Source organism: Alternaria metachromatica, assembly GCF_023757995.1.
Source record: "Alternaria metachromatica strain BMP 0045 chromosome Unknown scaffold_9, whole genome shotgun sequence".
NCBI classification, from domain to species: domain Eukaryota; kingdom Fungi; phylum Ascomycota; class Dothideomycetes; order Pleosporales; family Pleosporaceae; genus Alternaria; species Alternaria metachromatica.
The window spans coordinates 971,076-989,258 of NW_026055500.1; the positions used below are offsets into that span (position 1 = coordinate 971,076).

General features: G+C 51.5%; 5 protein-coding genes across 5 annotated transcripts; 2 read left to right on the forward strand and 3 right to left on the reverse strand.

Annotated features, from left to right (window-relative positions):
• Positions 1 to 2,341: 2,341 nt before the first annotated feature.
• On the forward strand, positions 2,342 to 3,175 carry J4E83_005102 (uncharacterized protein; the record flags this gene model as incomplete). Its single annotated transcript, XM_049332023.1, has 2 exons — positions 2,342 to 2,807; positions 2,955 to 3,175. 2 exons carry the CDS (start codon positions 2,342 to 2,344, stop codon positions 3,173 to 3,175), a joined length of 687 nt encoding a protein of 228 aa, XP_049189118.1.
• Positions 3,176 to 4,460: 1,285 nt separating this feature from the next.
• Positions 4,461 to 5,351, reverse strand: J4E83_005103 (uncharacterized protein; the record flags this gene model as incomplete). Its single annotated transcript, XM_049332024.1, has 1 exon — positions 4,461 to 5,351. One exon carries the CDS (start codon positions 5,349 to 5,351, stop codon positions 4,461 to 4,463), a length of 891 nt encoding a protein of 296 aa, XP_049189119.1.
• A 5,312-nt stretch (positions 5,352 to 10,663) lies between these two features.
• J4E83_005104 (uncharacterized protein) lies at positions 10,664 to 12,112 on the reverse strand (the record flags this gene model as incomplete). The annotated part of the gene is made up of 3 exons (XM_049332025.1): positions 10,664 to 11,593; positions 11,682 to 11,819; positions 11,864 to 12,112. The coding sequence occupies 3 exons, from the start codon at positions 12,110 to 12,112 to the stop codon at positions 10,664 to 10,666; spliced, it is 1,317 nt and encodes a 438-aa protein (XP_049189120.1).
• Positions 12,113 to 14,212: 2,100 nt separating this feature from the next.
• J4E83_005105 (uncharacterized protein) lies at positions 14,213 to 16,009 on the reverse strand (the record flags this gene model as incomplete). The annotated part of the gene is made up of 3 exons (XM_049332026.1): positions 14,213 to 15,209; positions 15,264 to 15,300; positions 15,376 to 16,009. 3 exons carry the CDS (start codon positions 16,007 to 16,009, stop codon positions 14,213 to 14,215), a joined length of 1,668 nt encoding a protein of 555 aa, XP_049189121.1.
• A 798-nt stretch (positions 16,010 to 16,807) lies between these two features.
• Positions 16,808 to 17,965, forward strand: J4E83_005106 (uncharacterized protein; the record flags this gene model as incomplete). Its single annotated transcript, XM_049332027.1, has 1 exon — positions 16,808 to 17,965. The coding sequence occupies one exon, from the start codon at positions 16,808 to 16,810 to the stop codon at positions 17,963 to 17,965; it is 1,158 nt and encodes a 385-aa protein (XP_049189122.1).
• Positions 17,966 to 18,183: the final 218 nt, after the last annotated feature.

Sequence of the window (18,183 nt, forward strand, 5' to 3'; positions counted from 1 at the left end):
TGTGGGATCCAAAAGTGACCTACAAGGCCATCGGCAAAGACAAGAGTGTTGAGTGGGACGATGTAGGGCTTTGTACTACAGCTCTAGGAAGCTCATTCCGCTGATCCGACAATCTAGGTCTTCATGGTATCGTCATTGAACCACCACATCAGCCTGTTAAAGCTACGCATACATCCGGCTTATCTTGAGTACATCACCGAAGGTAGACTGCCCAAAGAAGCGCCAACAGACTCCGACTGGTTTTCCCCAAAACTGCAAAGAACAAGATGGTTCGATCTGTTCAACGTTGATGACCGTACTGAGGCGATGAGAGGCATCTGGGGGGTAATGGCCTATCTCATGCGCTCAGATAAGACTGATCACGCTGATTCCGCTGGTATTGCTACCAAACAGTGATAGTTCGCTGTCACCGGTGTGGCTCTTACTGAAGGGACTGAATGACCAATATGGGACGATGTGGACTTGTGAACCTCAAGCCCCGAGGTCTATACTAGAATCCCATCACTTCCAAAGACCGGAGATGCTCGGGGCGTCTGGGATAGCGTACAATTCTTCTACCTATTCACGACCTAAATTGTCCCCAAAACTATCCTGTTCGGTTTCCCACTCTTCAAGTCATTTACATGAAACGCTGAGCTAGATCCACGAAGGCCGACTTGTTTGGTGTCACAATCAATCTAGAGCTACACCTTTGCTGCGCTTGCTCCGCGACCGATTCTGACCTAGACGAAGTATCGTTGCGATTGTGATACTAGCAAAACATTTCTCTTCGTGGTAAGTCATTTCTCCAACGCACTCAAAGCTGCACAGCAAGATACACAAGATATTGCGCAACGATGCGGGCATCTTCTTCTCAAACTCGCGTCGGGCTAACCAATCCCTGCACACCAAAGCATAGCCGCCCAAGACGGCAAAGCTAATGCAACGAGGCCACAACGTGACTGGCGCGTTGTGTTTCTTCCACAATTACACGCACATCTGTATTGCCGTTGGTCAAAACTTAGCGTTTGAACGACCAATGGCGCAATCTTCTAGTGCGACCGTGTCACTAAGAATATCGACGTTCCTCCACCAACAATCTTGACTAAGCTCCGCCTCGTTCGGTAGAACTGTGGCGTTTTTAGCCAGTCTGTACCCAAGGGGCGCCTGACGCAGCCATGTAAGGCGCCTGTCAGATTTCGACGTATTTTTCCGCTTGATGGTAGCTCGAATGCTGTTGGGCCGCACAAGGCCTACGACCATCGACTGATATGCAGCACCACCCTGGACCCACTCATCCCCAACAGCACGCCTAGGACCTCCAAGGAACGCTCACAAACTTCAATCTGTTACACTGAATCGGCTTCTCCTCCCAAGTAGAGGTCGTATCAACAGATAGCATGTGATGGAGGAAGGTCCATCACACACCTACGACCACTTCTCGTTACAAGCGAGTTTGCACAAAAGCTGCAACTTGCCAGTAACAGTCGGAGAACTCAGCATAGCAATCTATCACGTCCCCTTCTAGTTAAGCTACGCCACGCGCTATGTTGACCCCGGTCCCTGGTCCAATGCGGCCGCACACATGGTGCGAATCTCGAGCATCGATCCGTAAACCGGGTTTGCAGGCAAGTGAGATGTACCTATGTACCTAGGTACCTTACAGAAGCAGCAACACCCGGGATCGGACCGCTTCTCACATAATCTTCACGATGCATTATATGCAGCAATCACCAGCGCAGCCCGTCGGAAGCAACAGTGCCATCAACAAACATATTCAGCTCAAACGAGGAAATTTTGACAGCTGGTCACGACACAAGCTGGGACGGAATGGCGCTCCATAGTCAGGAACGCTCCAATGACCGATCAACCTTCCTAGCGACGCCTCCACCGGGCAAGAGTAACAGTGGCTTGAAAGCCTACGACGATGAGCAAGACAGAGCGGTCAGCAGTCCAGTCTACCGAACACGCCCTGGCCCTTCGTCTTCTCCACTGCAGCGAGTCCCAGCCTTCCATGCGGCCGCCTGATCTATATAAGTCTGCATGCATAACTTGAATAGACGGCATCGAAGTCGACAAACTCCACCACTTGCTTACTACAATTTACCCATCAACGCAACTCAGCCCCAAAGTCAGCACGCCTTATTCCGTCTCTCTACCCTTGCCGATACGATCCATTGCCTTGCAGCTTCCCAAATCTATCAGCCCCACTTGCCAACATCACGTCCTGTTGTTCGATTGTCGGTATATAAAAGCATATACCCATCGTCTCAACATCTCGCCATCTCAAGCACTCACTCTTTCCACACTCTACACTTCAATACCTTCCCTCCCAACCTCACAAGCCCCCACCACCACCATCATGTTCACCAAGACCATCCTCCTCTTCACCTCCCTCCTCCCCACCCTCATCACCGCAGCGGACACCAAATCCTCCACGGTCAACCCCGAACTAAACGCCGCCCTCCGCATGGCCGCCACAAACTTCGACCGCAACGCCCTTCTGCCTGCCGATGAAGACTGGTACTTCGACTTCGACTCCAGCAAAGACTACGACTCGCCCACCGGCGCTGTCATCAACGCCAATGCTGCTAGCTTCCCTGCTCTCACTGGCCTCGGCTCCAGCATGGCTCTCCTCAAGCTGGCTCCTTGTGGCATGCTGCCACCGCATCTGCACCCTAGAGCTACCAACTTGGTCACTGCTATCACGGGTAACACGACGACTTACATGATTGGCGAGAATGGTGTCAAGACACGCAAGGTGGATATGATCCCCATGCGTGTTACTATCTTCCCGCAGGGAAGTCTGCATATGATGCAGAACAATGGTATGTCTTCCACACTCCCTTCTACATTCCCGTCTGTCTATTGCCTGTTCGGGGATGCGGCTCTCAGCCCCAAGATCCAAGAAACGACCCTTGCATCTTACCCGGTCTTGATTACATGCACATCTTACTAACCACACCAACCCACAGACTGCGAACCCGCCCTCCTCCTCAGCGCCCTCAACAGCGACGACAGCGGCACCCTCAACATCCTGCCCAGCCTCTGGTCCGTCCCTCAAGACGTCATCAGCGCTGGCTTCGGCGACGCGTCTTTCAACCCCGCCAGCATTGGTGAAATGATCCCTGAAGTGGGCACTGGAGCTATTATCGGATCCGCGGAGTGCAAGAAGAAGTGCAATATCCAGATGTAAGGCTTCCAGTCGAAGTTGATGTTGGTGGAGACTAGGGCTGTGCCGTGCCGGCTACTATTGCTGCTGCTGCGGCAGTAGCGCGTGTGGCGCAGACGGTTGCAACGGCTTTGTTTCTTTTTCTTTCTTCCACGCTTTTGGCTTCTTCTTTTGCTTTAGTGGGGATAATCTTCGCATTCGCTTTGCCCTTGCGTTTGCATGTTGTGGTTTGTGGTTTTACTGGTTTTACTGGTTTCGATGTTAAACATGATGTCATGATGCATGCATACCTAGATATGACGGAAAAGAACAACAATAAAAAGCTTCGTGTTTTCCTGGCATCCCAAACAACTTCATCTTGCTTCCTTCCGTCCTGCTCAGATCTTGCATCGATCGTGCATGTAGATTACGAGACCATGTTGCGGGCCGTCAGCCCGCCCTGGTAGTGGGGACCTCGCCGACATAGCCAAGTTGATGTGTAAGGCGCCCGGTGCAAGCAAGGGTATTCCATCAGGGCCATGAGTGCGTTGGCTTTCCATGGCATTGGAGACACGACTTAACCGATGAAAGCCTAAAGACTGATGTCTTGTATAATAGCCGCCGTGGCTTGCCTGTACCGATGGGCCGGTCCACACGTGGAGAAACGGGTCAGCGTCTGGACCACGACGTGAGAGCTAGATGCTTTCTCGCCCCCACAGTAAGCGTAGATTTGATGACGCATCGCCGGTAGCCGCATGCAGGTCAGATATAAGTCAGACATACTGCTCCTTCGTGGTAGTGTTTCTACCTAGTCGGGCTGTCACCCGCGGGCGGGCCGCTGCTGGGTGGCATGATAGATTTTACGACCTCGGCGAACTACGACTAGACTGGTAGAGAAGGTGGGAATGGTTTAGGGAGAATGTGGTACTTGGAGCGATGGACACTAGCGGATTAAAGCAGGTCTATTACTAAACTGCTCCTTCCTCGGTCGGAATCTCTAAGACATCATTCTTCTTTATTAGATCGATGTATGTCTGCAGGCTATAATATTCGAGACTAACACCTTACTTTAGATATTATAGAAGAGAACCACGACAAAAGGCTTTGTGCTTTCTATCTTCTAGTTAACTCTGTTATACGTTCTTTCTTGTTAGATCTTATAATAGACCTGTGTTGAGTACTAGTAGGCGATACACAATCTACATAAGTCGTTCCTACTAGGCTAATATATGTATTAGTACTCTGTATTCTGTTCAAGTTTCTGCAACCCTCTTGTGTTGAAGTCCCGATCTTGCGCAAACACCAGTTCAACTTCATTATCTACATTGACTCAAATTCCAACGCTTTCACTTAGAGTCTTGGCGGAGTCGATTCCGACGCCAACGTAACCCAAATGATCTGGTCTTTTGGACTGGAGCGCAAGTGCAAGTAGTTCAGCTCCGGAGTTCCAAGCCGTTGAGGCCGAGCCAGTGGCGAATGTATATAGCATGTAGCCAATAGTGACAACACAGTACAGAAGCAGCACCGTCATGGATAGATATACAGACGTCGATCGCATCCCATAGCCGTAGCCATACTGTGTGGCAAAGAACTCGTAAGGGGTGTAGTCTTCGATGTTTTCCTCCGGTGGGTACTCAGAGAAAAAGGAAGCTTCCAGCCATTTCGACTTCTTCATGGATACCGACGTTGGTACCTTGGCGATCCAGATCACCAGAGCTGCAGCTAGTGCACCTTCTAGACCCAAGCTGCCGAGTTGTGTCGTCCCGAGTATTCCCACAAGGGCCGAATAGAACTTCGCGCTTTGCATTGGGTGATCACCAGCAATATCCAGCGTGATCTTCCGGTGTGCGGATTGCTCCATTGTTGATGATTGGCCAGTATCGACCAGTGTGAATGCTTCGTTGTAGCGCATTTGCGCCTTGCCAGAGCTCCAATATGCAGAAAGTGAACATGCTGTTACAGAGGCGGTCACAGCAGGATCTTTACTTTCGACCATTGACGACAGCAGACCAGGCTGGACCAGTGTGGACTGATTCCACATTTCACTCGTCCTGCCCTGGAAGAACACTACGAGCAACGGGTGATCTGCTGGCTCTGGTGATGAGATCCAGACCGGACTGAAGTAGACAGCAGTGGAGTGATTCTCACCCCCTCCATATGTGGAGGCGGAAAGTTCGACAGTATCCGATACTTTGGAGATCAAGGTGGGAAGATCCGGCATTAGTGATGTCCAAGGCCAGGGGTAATACCAATCGCTGCTGTTATTGATGTCGAAAAAGGATCCCCAGCACTGCGCCCCTACAACTGGGTGTGCAGCCTCCACGATTAGCGTCGTGTTTCCTATGCCCTTTAGGTCCGATTGATCAGCTATAACCTCCGTCGGGATCGTGACATTTGCCTCTCGAAGCACTGTACCCCCGGTTTTGTCGGGGTTGCGCACATCGTTGGACCACCGTAGGAGTCGTTTTAAGTTCGATAATCTCCGGGAAAAATGAAGAATGGTATTTGACCCATAAGAACTGCCACGTTCGTATCTGTCGGAGTACCATAGGGTTGAATTCAGCCCTTGAATATCACTGCTTGTAGTTCAGTACTCGATGTTATTTTGGGCCAAGGTACGTACGAGTCAAATTTTGAGATGGGAATTTTAGAAGGATACGAAGCTTCGTCAGATGCTACTCCCCAGAGTTGGCTGTGTGAAGGAGTGCGTGGAACGCCCGCACGTGGGATCATGAGAACAGCGCTTGAAGGTCCAACCAGCGCTGTCAAAGCGAACAAGAGGGGCATGGCGACCACGAAGATTGTCTTTCGCCATCCTTGGAGTGCACGAGATCGAAAGAGGGAGAAGAAATCCAGTGACCATAGATAAGACAATTGAGTCGGCTGCATAGCGCCTGATAAAGTGCCGAATGGAACAAGGCCGTTAATAAGACCTGCACGAATAATGCTAAGTAGAACCTCGACGATTGAAGCCTGCATAAGTAACTCGTGGAGCTTTGCTGCAAATTGCAATTCAGTTGAGTAATCGTTCTGTTCATTGACCCAATAATTCGTCCATTGGAATACCAGCAGTAGGATGGCGCCAGAAAGAGGAACAACGTGCAGTAACGCATGCACTGCGGCGACTGCCCTGTTGTAGTGAATGGCTACTTTGCGACGTTCGGTATTCCGGTTCCAACGAGAGCCCATACATCGAGAGAACGTCGAGGAAGCGGATTGAAACCGAAACTGTCGCATGAGATGGCGACGCTTTACCTGCGATGGGGCGGAGTTGTCTTCCAATTCGACTACATTCGCATTGTGACTGTTATCGCCAGAGGTGTCATCGCGCGAATCGACACTTGCATAGCCGCTTTTCAGTAAGCCCGTTGTATGGCTGGAGCTTCAGTATGAGCAACCTAGATCTAGATTCTGACCTGGGCGAGACGCACCTCATTTCTGCCAGTTCCTGTCCGGAGACAGCTTCGCTTCTCATCCTGCACGCCAAGCCCGCATAGCCCACAGTGGACGCGTCGTGGAGTATGCTGCTCGTTCAATACTCAGATAGTAAACCTATAACGATCGCAAAGACTTATTCAGGGTGCAAAAGACTGTATTGGAGATGTGTATGAAAGCCACCGTGGTGGAAGGAAGCAAGGTGAAGGCTGCCCAGGTGAGATCCGTTCGCTGAGCCCGACTGCCTTGTAGCTTGGCTGTGGTAAGGCCCACCATAGGATTTCGCGAATCTGACATGTCTGTGCGTGGGTAACATCACCCAAGCGCTGCTGCGGACCAGCATCTAATTAATCTAATTAAGAATGGCATTGTGACTTTCAGATAGAAGTTGATGAATAAGAAGGGGAGCGGGAAGAGTAGTGCAGTCCACGGGTCTATTCGGGAACTACCCGGGTATATGTGATACTCATCACCCGAGCAATTGGGGCAGTGTCCGCGGCTTAGCATTGTTTCGGTCGCGTTATACATCTGTTAGCATTAAGATGACCGTCTATCGCCAGAGAGATGCCGAAATCAGAGATAAGGTTGCCGATGTAGAGATACGTCGGCTTCGAAGCTTGCCGAGATCCCTTCGGAAAGGTTCCGCTGCTGGCATTCAGGAGCCCCGCCTTTCGTGTTGCTGTATAAGATTAGTGAACCTCTGTATCCTCGTGCCCACTTATCTGATGGCTGCAGTCATTTCGTTGCTAATACCATAGTGATATGTACGGTCCTTTGTGTTTCTGCAATAAATACCTTCTTTGAAATACAACGTGATCAGATACCCGTGGACCCTTCACTTTCCTACGCTCAACACACTATCCACGTCATGTCACATCAACCATCATCCACTGTTCGCGTTGCTGTCACTCAATTCGAGCCAGCATGGCTTGACTTGCCAAAGGCTGTCGAGAAGACCTGCCGTTTGATCCGCGAGGCAGCAGAGAACGGCGCAAAGCTTGTGTCGTTCCCCGAATGTTGGATTCCAGGCTACCCTGCCTGGATATGGTACGTTCGCGAATACAGTTGTCCTTCGTCGATTTCCAAGGCATGCTGATATGCAGTGCTAGGTCAAGGCCCATAGACTTCGAGCTCTCGACAGCTTATATGAAGAACTCTCTGCATGCAGACTCAAATGAGATGCGTCGCATCTGTCAGAGTGCTGCAGATCACCATATCGCCGTTGTGCTTGGGTTCAGCGAGAACTTCAAAGGCTCGCTTTACATCTCACAAGCTATCATCAATGCCGAGGGAAGTATCGAAGTCCTGCGTCGGAAGCTGAAAGCGACGCACATGGAGAGGACGATATTTGGAGATGCATCGGGCTCTACTCTCCAAAACGTCGTGGAGCTGCCGGACGTTGGACGCGTTGGTACCCTGGCTTGCTGGGAGCATACGCAACCACTACTCAAATACCACACTTACCATCAGAGAGAAACCATACATGTTGCTGCGTGGCCGCCGCTGTACGAACACGATGGTGGTCCAGGCTTGTATTCCATGAGCAAAGAAGGTGCGATATCACATTGTATACGACCAGAATAACCCTTAGCTAACGTAGTTGGTAACAGGTTGCCGCAGCCTCTCTCAAGTCTACGCCATGGAGTCGCAATCCTTTGTTCTACATACTACAGCGGTAATGAGTGATGCAGGTATCGCTACACTCCGAACAGCCTCTGGCGTCACCATGAATACCCCTGGTGGGGGTAGCTCAGCTATCTTTGGCCCGGATGGGCGCCTGGTGGCTGATGGTCTACCAGAGACAGAAGAGGGGTTCATTTACGCAGAATTGCAGCTTGATGATATCTTGAAGGCAAAAGGTTTCTTGGATGTTTGTGGCCATTACAGCCGACCTGATCTACTGTGGCTGGGTGTTGATAAGAAAGAGAAAACACATGTAGTTTAATGGACATAACGTACCTTAGGGCGGGTAACTGGCACCGGCGCGTGGCTGATCATCTAATCACCGACTCTTCAGACACCCTTAATTCCATCTCTCCCGTACAACCGCTCGTGGCAAAGATGGGTAGTCGCCTTCATCATTCCCGCTTGTCAGCCTCGCCCATTCTTCTTTTTGCCACCTCTTTCCCAAAATTTGAGCCACTTCATCATCTTTTTCTTTCCGTTGTTTGGGTGTGGTCTCTCATGATATCTTCCTCCGGGACGTCTATGGCATATATCGTCGAGCCCATATGCGTTGGATGGTGGTTGTCTCCGCGGCGGGGCGGTATTGTAAGGCTGTGGATCGGCCATAGCAAGGTGAGATGGTAGCGAATCACAGGTCTAGTGTCGATTGCAAACCTGCGCAAAGAAACAGGTCTTGGAGCATGGAGCTCTTATGAGGCCGTTACGAGGATTGGCTTCTATTGTTGAAGTAATTTTTTCAGTGTTCTCTGGGGACATATGACGAAAATCGAGGCAGGCTGAAAGCACGTGAAGACGAACTCTCAGCCTGCGATAACGACTGCGCCACCGTCACTAGAGTGTGCTTCGAAAGGGCTGTCGTGCGACCACACTTACTGCTCAATAAATTCGTGGAGGCTGACGTGGCTGCTCTTCTCGACGCTCACTGGACCTGCACCACAATATCTTCTCAAAGCTGAAAACCAAAGTTGACCGGATATGGATCAGGTGGACGACGCGCCCGTATACGCCTTCGGGGCTGAAGTCATAAGTCTACCAACTGCCTTTGGCTAACCTGGACGTGTCAACAAGCCTCTTCGGTCCTTTTACCTTACTCCTCGCTGTTCTCATGATGAGTCTCTCAGGTCGACACGACACTCCCGGACAGCCCAACGATCCGATAGAGTCAGCAACAATACCGACCCCACCTGATATCGGCGACACGCGCCAAGCGAGTGTTTCGACTGAAAACGACGACGATCGCGAGTATGACGAAGTACAACTGTTGCAAGAGGGTCCATTCCTGATCGCGGATTACCTCGCCCATAACTCCAGCAAGTCTGCCGCCGTGTTCCGAAGATATGACAAGCTTGCCATTCACAGGCTCATTTCGCTAAGTAGAGAATTAAGAGGCTTTGAAACGCAACACGATCAGTCAGTGGATGATGGAATAGATCCAGAAGTTATGGATGGTGGTTACTACAGCAATGTGTTCGGACCTAAAGTCCTGGAGTATTGTACAATATTGCTCCTTATACACAAGATCAATGTAACATACTGACATGCGCTTTTAGATTCTCTTTTAGGCGCTTACAGTAACGTTCTGCATCTCGAGCCCCCCGCGAGCCGGACGGTCGAGGCACTCGATCGGTTCATCTCCAGCCCAGAACTTCACAGCAAAAAGCCCTGGCTTGGTCACCAGCTGAAGTACCGGACGGAGACAACAGACGATAGAATACCATTCTCTGATCTTGTTAGTCTCTACACTCCAGCTGAGAATGATTACCTATCGAGGTTTGTCGACAAATTCTTCTACGGTTTCTTCTTGGTATGTGGTTATCGTTTATAAACTCGTGTTCCTCCTACACAGCCTTAACAAACGCAGACCCCAGAATCAAGCCGCGACGCGAAGTACGTAAACGAACAGAAGATGCAGCGTTTCGTCACCTTCGTCGGCACCGTCATCTCGATCGGCTTTCTAGTAGCCGCAATGTGGGTCCTTTGGCGACTCGAAGACCACATGATACCCAAACTGGGTGCTGTGACTGGCTTCGTGGTGGCTTTCGCGGGCTGGTTAGGTTTCCTGACAACGGCGCAAAGGAAGGACGTCATAGCTGCTACGGCTGCGTATGCGGCCGTTCTGGTGGTGTTTGTTAGCCAGCAGAGTCCTGTCAGCGTAGTAACGCAAGGTACTGGCACTGTGGTGACGCAGAGTAGATGAGTAATTTGGAGTTTTTGCGATCCACACCGAAAGAAAACGTATGCCTGAATGGAAGGATCGAGGAACATGATTTCCAAAGAGGCGCAGGCGACGTTTGTGAAGTTTCCCACACGTACATTTTTCGAGCTCACATTTCTATTGGGTATCAGTAATGGAATACAGTTCTGAAAATGGATCGCCTCAATGCATACAGCCTTGATGGCAATACTGCTCATTCACCGCCCCTCTCCCTCAACCCTAACATTCGAGAATGCAACCGCTGGCCCCTCGCCAGCAAGTTTCTCAGCCATACTAACAATGACCTCGTCAGACCAACGAAATGCGTCGACCTGATGGTAATCCAGAAGGGAATTTAAGCTCCTCACTATCCACGCCTGGATTTCCGGTGTGCAAAACTCATATGCAACGACAAAGCTCAAGCCAGTGTGGAACGCGCCGATCGGTCTGCTGGCCCATGCGTCCTCCCAAGTTTTGCAGATCTCGACGGCGGCGCAGCGGCATTCGGATTGGAGTCGATAGCGCGCATGGTCGAAGGGTGGGAGAAGGCGCATTAAAACTTTGTTCGTTAAGATGATAACGGACCAGAAGCAGTTGTAGGCGGTCATGTCGCGCCAGTTGTTGAAGTGGTAGGTCGTTTGTATGGGATTGCTTTTTTCTCTAGCCGGTGTCTCGGAGACGGCGATGCCGTTTGTGAGCTTTGTGTTCATGTGTTCGCCTAGATTTCGGAGTGCGTTTTTGAGCTCATACACTTTGTATAGAAGTGCTGTCCGTACAGATTCGTACTGAGATGTGTATGGGTTTGCTCTGATTGGATTTGATGTTTTGACCGGTCGTATGTCTTCTAGAAAGTCGATATCGTCGAATGAGTCGGTGGAGAAGTCGAGTGATGGGGGCGTGTCGATCAACGGTTTATACAGTTCGCCGTTGGAGCTGAACTCAAAGCTCGTAGTGTGGGGCGGTTGCAGGACGCAGGTTTCGTCCAACTCTTTCAGTGTATTGAAGATACCGGGCAACTCGGCCATATATTGCATCAAGTCTGTGTTGAGGCAGTCATCGAAACCGAGTCCGGTCTTGTCGAAAGCGATATCTCGCCATTCAGGCGATGCCAGAAAGCATGGCTTTCGTTCGTATATGCATGTGATAATCTGTCAACGTATTAGTCTTGACTTGGCTTTCCCGTGTATGTCTGAGTTAATAGATACGACCACACCATCGAGACTTCGTTCGACTTACTATCCCGCCTCTATTGAAGCGCAGCATCTCTTTCGTGAAACTGTCCGTGTATCTAGAAGGCCCTTGTAATTCCATTAATCGACCGGCGCCGCCCACGTGCGTCAAGTATCGGTTGCCTGTTCTTGGACCTGCGAAAGCCTGGGCATGTAAGTACGGGTGCAAGCTCAACCGACAAGACTTACTTCTACAAGACCAAGAAGTATCGATGCGCAGAGAGTATTAGGCGACATGCCCAATTGCTGGCTTTCGAGGCATCCCTGGAGCGTTTTGATAGCCCGGATATAAAGCTCTGGCGAAACGATCTCGTCTGCAGTCTTCTTATATACCAGCGAAGTATGGACATTCACCAGTACTGTCACTGCCGCATCAAGGGCAGCATTGTGTCCGATCCTAGCTGGTACTTCTTGGATAAACCGACCAAACACCGACATGCGATGCCCGGTACTGCCTGTTGTGGTGGCTGCGATTAAGGAGCGTGCGAGTTGTTGATGCTGTGATGGCGACGGTTGTCTCAGAAAAGGCGATTTAGGTGGAGATAAGCTGATCGAACTTGATCGTGGAGACCGCTTCCGCGGCGTTGAATTCTTGTTCGATATCCTGAATTTGTGGGTGACGGACCCATTGTCGGCAAACTTCTCATTCAATTGCGTTAATTGTCTGTCCGGATCTGTAACCAAATCAGTATCATGGTCGTGTACACCGAAAACGAGCTTACCTGGTGATGCAGTTTCTTCTACAGAGGAGTGTGTGGCGCCTCCACTCAGCCTATGCCCGAGATCTCTGAACGTGTGTCGCGCGGGAGCTCCTGGACATTGCTTTCCATTCTTCTGGCAGTTTAAACAGGTCGGCCAACTTTCGTCTTGATCGTCACTAGTCAGAATGGTTGAGTCGGGGCGTTCTGGTGGAGCTAGCCTTACCGCACTCTGTCCTTAGTCAGGCGTTATCCGCAAGGAAGAGGGCCACAGACGACTTACTAATCTTCCTCTTGCGGCAGATGAGGCACCCAGTGCTTTTCGGAACACCAACCATACTTCCACAATAATGCACCTTCCAAGGATGAACAACAAGCGAAAAGAATGACGCAAAGATAAGACGTAGAAATCAACAGGATTTTGAGAAGCTTGAGCTGAGACCTTTGCTGTCAACGCACGTCGGTGGCCATATGGCTGCCGAACGATGCTGTGTATGATGTATGCAAACTGCCTGCCTCCGTTAGGCGTCTCGGGGGAGTTCCATACCGTGGCTGCAGGCGAGGCTTAGGTCCACAGGGGTTATTGTTCGGCACCCTGATCTGGCGGTGGACTGATGGCTGAAGAAGACGCTCGTCACCCCACGTGTTCGCAACATGGAACCTGATCAGGCTAGATGGGATGGAAGGTGGAGATGATTGGTCAGACTTTATATGAATTTGGGACGCGCCGCAGACAGTTGTATTGTGAGTCTGCTCTGAGTGGTCTCAATCGTGCCCGCCGAGTGTGTTACACATGTCGTCAGACCGCGTATGCGTCGTGTGTAGAGTAGGATGGAAAGGCAGACTGGACTGCAAGAGCGATAGGGAATGCCAAGCCGCTAGAACCGAAACAGACCCCTCCCACGCCAGAAGCCTCGAACACTCGAAGAAGCGTCAATGTTTCTCATATCTGGCCAGTGAACTGAGACTGTGGCTTTCGGTATGCTTACCGTTCCTACTTCATGTTACTTTACTACATGCAGTGTCGACTGCAAGTGATGCCGGTCTGGCTGCTTCACCGTCCATCCAAGCATCTTCTCTAATATGCAGTAGTAGGTAGCCCTCCAAGCGATTACTACTCAACCATCCGCGCGTCTTGCCTTGACTTGAAAGATGTGAAGCCTCACTCCCATACACTGACCACAAACCCCACAATTTCCCGAGATCCCTCCGAACAAATCGAAGTCCACAAACCCCACGAGCCTCGACTACAAGCAAGCTTGGCCATCCCTCTTACCTTATCAGTCATCGACCTCACTAGCCATACGAAACGCCAGCAAAGTAAGCTCTAGTATCCACTGCGCCCTACGCGACAAATCGGCACACACAAACTCTCGGCACCCGCCCTCGGCATCTCGGTGACCCAACTAGGTAGTCAGACCTCAGGGTACACCGTAACCGTCAACGTAAGGCGTGCCGATGCGCATCTACGGAGCCAAGTGATGCCTCAGCAGCTTGCAGTGCAGTTACGTACGTCTTGTCAGAACTATTGACCGTTCATGATATGTGTCTTGTGATTCCGTGTGGTATATACCCAGCATGCCCCCTGATGAAAATGCCTTCCATGCAATGAAATGGGGTATCGCATAGGAGATAAAAAGGCCGAAGCCAAAATCCAGTCAAATCAACGCATTTCAACCCACTTTTCCCACTCTCATCATCCCCATACCCATCTTCCATCTTCCACCAGACGATCAAAGGGATAACACCAGAGCCGGAACAGTCACCTCAGGGGTAAAACAGTTCATGCACCACCCATCCCTTGTGATGGCGCTCATCGACGTACTCAAGTGGTTGTATCTCATTCCTCCATGTCCTCCTCGTCCTCATCCTCACTCTCTAGCTTCTTCTTGGTAGCGCGCTTCTTCTTAGGCTTCGCGTCCTTGATGGCCTTGCGCTGAACCTGGTCGCCGACGCGTTCGCGTTCAGCAGTGCCTTCGGCTAGAAGCTTTGCTTCCAACTGCTTGAACTCATCGGAGGTGTTGTCCATGCCGACGAGGCTCTCGAGCATCTTGATCTCGCGTGCCCAGATACCCTTGTCTTCGACCTTCTTGCCGTTGGCGCCAACGCTGTCGACGGGGGTCTCGAGAACCATGGGCAGACCGTGGAAGCGCTCGTCGTTCATGAGGTTGTGGAAGGCTTGGAGGCCGAGATAGCCGGTGCCGATGCGGGCGTGGAGATCGCGGAAGCTAGACAATGGTGCCTTGCTGTCGTTGACGTGGAAGGCTTTGAGGTACTCCAGGCCGATTTCCTGATGGAACTTGTCCATGGTTGCAGCGTAGGCTTCTGGCGAACGGAGGTCGTAGCCGGCGGCGAAGACGTGGCAGGTGTCTAGACAAACACCGACACGGCTCTTGTCCTTGATGAGGTTGATGATGGCGGCAATGTCAGCGAATGTTCCTCCGATGGTGTTGCCGAGAGTTGCCATTGTCTCAAGTACAGTGACAACGCTACCAGTCGCCGGATCTGCATGTGCTCGGTTGAGGTTCTCGGCAATGATGCGAATTCCCTCCTCGCGAGTGGTGGCATTGGCATTTCCAGGATGAAAGTTGTAGTAACGGATGCCAAGCGCATGGCAGCGTGTCAAGTCGTTGAAGAAAGAGTCGTAGGCCTGCTTCATGCGAGCGGGATCGGGGTGAGCAAGGTTGACTAGGTAGGAACCGTGGGGTAGACAGCACTCCGCAGCGTTGATACCATGGTCCTTGCAGCCCTGAATGAAAAGTGCAGCATGTTCTGGATCCATCTCGATGGTTTCCCATTTACGCTGATTCTTCAGAAACAGAGCGAAGGCGTTGGCACTGTGGATGTTAGCGATGGCTTAAAATGGTGGGTGTGGAAGATGCAAAACATACCCGATATATACAAGGTTGATGATGGAGTTGTGTACGCCTAAACGATTGTTTTCGAGTCCATGTTAGCCAGTGGTCTTCGCGAATGGGAGATGAGAGTGTGATATGGACTAACCTCCGGCGGAGCTGACATGGGCGCCAATCAGATGCTTTGAGTCTTTGGCGCGGTCGGCAAGTGGAGGCAGTATCTTTGCAGTACCGCCCTTGCCCTTTGCCCTAGGCTTGGGCTTGGGTTTGGGCTTGTCTTCATGGTCGCTGTCTTCGTTCTTGGCCTTGCTCTTCTTGCCTCGTGTAGTCTTCTTGGCAGAGGTCTTGGTCGCGATCTTGTCATCTCCATCTGCGTCAACCTCTATCTCTGCATCGACTTCGGCTTCGACCGAACTGTCCTCCGCCACGGCCTTCTTCGTAGTAGCGGCCTTCTTGTTACGTCTTGAAACGGCTTTCTTAGACTTGCCCTCGCCATCACCGCTCTCTTGGGCCATGACTTCATCTTCCACCTCTTCTGTGACCTTTATCTTCTTGGTAGCGCGACGCTTGGGTCGAGGCGACTCATCGACGGCATCAACAACATCTTCGACGTCGACTTGTTGTGCTCTGGTCCTCCTTGTACGGGGTGTTGTCTCGGCCTTTCGCTTCTTGCCGTTCGCTACTGGTTGGGCGACGGTAGCGGTTTCGGTGGCTGACATGAGGTTGTCAGGAGGAGGTGAGAGGGACGAGTCTGAGGGCGCGTTAGAGATCTTCCTGGCCATGATTCTTGTAGCCAAAGGCTTCTGAGTGTCTATCAAAGAGGTTCCGAGGGTTCCTAAGGTTCCTAACGCTCCTGGGCTATCAAGGAGTGAGGTGTAGGAGCGACGGAGGTCGAAGGCTGAAAGGCTGCTTTTGTAGACGGCAAACGGGCGCGAGCGATTGAGGTAAAGGTGAGAGAGCGCGATTAGGGTGCTACTCCTGATAGCATTACGACGTGACCGTGGATTGGGTAAAGGTCGAGCTAGGAGCTGCGTTTGCGATTGTACGGCTGGGTATTCAGGAACACGTGGTGCCACGCGAGTGTAATTGCGATGTTGATAGTGAGTGTAATTGCTGGGAGCGTGGAGGAAGGAGCGCGTCGGCAAGGATGGGGACGTCAGGAGGGAGCGACTGTTTGTAAAGACTTTGAAAGAGTGACAACGCGATAAAAGCAGATTCTCAGAGGCTAGATTCGCGAGACTGTATCTCATACGAGGATAGTAGGAAATTTGAACATTGGCCGTGAAGATGCGATGAAAGTCGCATCAACGTCACCTGGGCATGGATCAGGGCAAAGTCGCGACTACGCTAGTCGCGCGCTCACATGTCTTAACCCCGCGGTAAATCCGATCTGCAACACCAAAAATTATCGTCGCCAGATCCAACAGCCCACGCCAACCGATCGCAAGTTCGGCCAGTACCCACAACCGCCAAGCTTACCCGCTCAAGCTCGTCGCAGCACTACTCAGATCTCGCGCGATCTCTCTCCGTTAACGAAAACCCTACTCAACCGCATCAAACCTCCCCAGCAACCACCCACCATGCCGAAAGCAAAGCAAAAGCGCAGCAAAGGCGCCGACAAAGATGCCTCCCCCTACGCCCGCCCGGGCGCCACCTCCGCAAAAGCCTCCGCCGCACACTCAATCTTCAAGATGGACAAAGACCTCGGCCAGCATATCCTGAAAAACCCCGGCGTCGCAACCGCCATCGTCCAAAAAGCACACTTGAAGCAATCCGATCACGTCCTCGAAGTCGGTCCGGGAACAGGCAACCTGACAGTCCTGATACTGAAAGCCGCCAAACAAGTAACAGCCGTAGAAATGGACCCCCGAATGGCTGCTGAATTGACGAAACGAGTCCAAGGCAGCCCGGAGGAAAAGCGATTAACAATCCGCCTGGGCGACGTAATAAAAGCCGAACTCCCCCGCTTCGACGTCTGCATAAGCAACACGCCCTACCAAATTTCCTCACCACTGGTCTTCAAACTGCTCGCCCTCGCCCACCCCCCTCGGTGCTGCATCCTCATGTTCCAGCGCGAATTCGCCATGCGCCTGTTCGCGCGCCCCGGCGAAAAGCTCTACTCCCGCCTCTCCGTCAACGTCCAGATGTGGAGTAAAGTCAGCCACGTAATGAAAGTAGGACGCAACAACTTCAACCCACCCCCGCAGGTCGAGAGCAACGTCGTGCGTATCGAGCCGAAGAATCCGCGGCCGCAGATTGCGTATGAGGAGTGGGATGGCCTGTTACGCATCTGCTTCGTGAGGAAGAACAGGACGCTACGAGCGAGTTTCTTGGGTACGGCAGCGGTGTTGGAGTTGCTAGGGGGCAACTACCGGTTGTGGTGTGCGCAGAATGATATCCCTGTTGATGACAGTCCGGTTGATCCGAGTGAGATTACGGAAGATAACGACGAAGCGGACATGGACCTCGATGACGAATTCAAGGGTTTCTCAGACCCGGACGACCCGGACGATGAACTCCCTGATTTCTTCAAACAACTCCAGGCGGAGAGTAAGAAGAGGGTCAATGGCGTGAATAGGAAGAGGAAGGGGAGGTTGAGCGAGCTGGTCAGGGAGAAAGTGAGGAAGGTGCTTGAAGATGAGACGCAGTTGGCAGATAAGCGGGCGCGGTTGTGTGATGAGGGGGATTTCTTGAAGTTGTTGTATGCTTTCAACCAAGAGGGCATCCATTTTAGTTGATGTGGGAAAGCTGAAGAGAGGAGAGAGGAGTGCATTTCCTGGCGTTTCGAGACTTTGCTGCATGGGAGGCGTTCGGGGTATACCAAAAAGCGTGGCTATGCAGGCGTTTTGATGTATGACGATTTACGCAGTATAGATGGGGAAAGATACGTGCTAGCTTTCACTTGCTAGTTACTTGGGGTATCTGAATTACGCCACGTCCTATTCAATCCTCCACT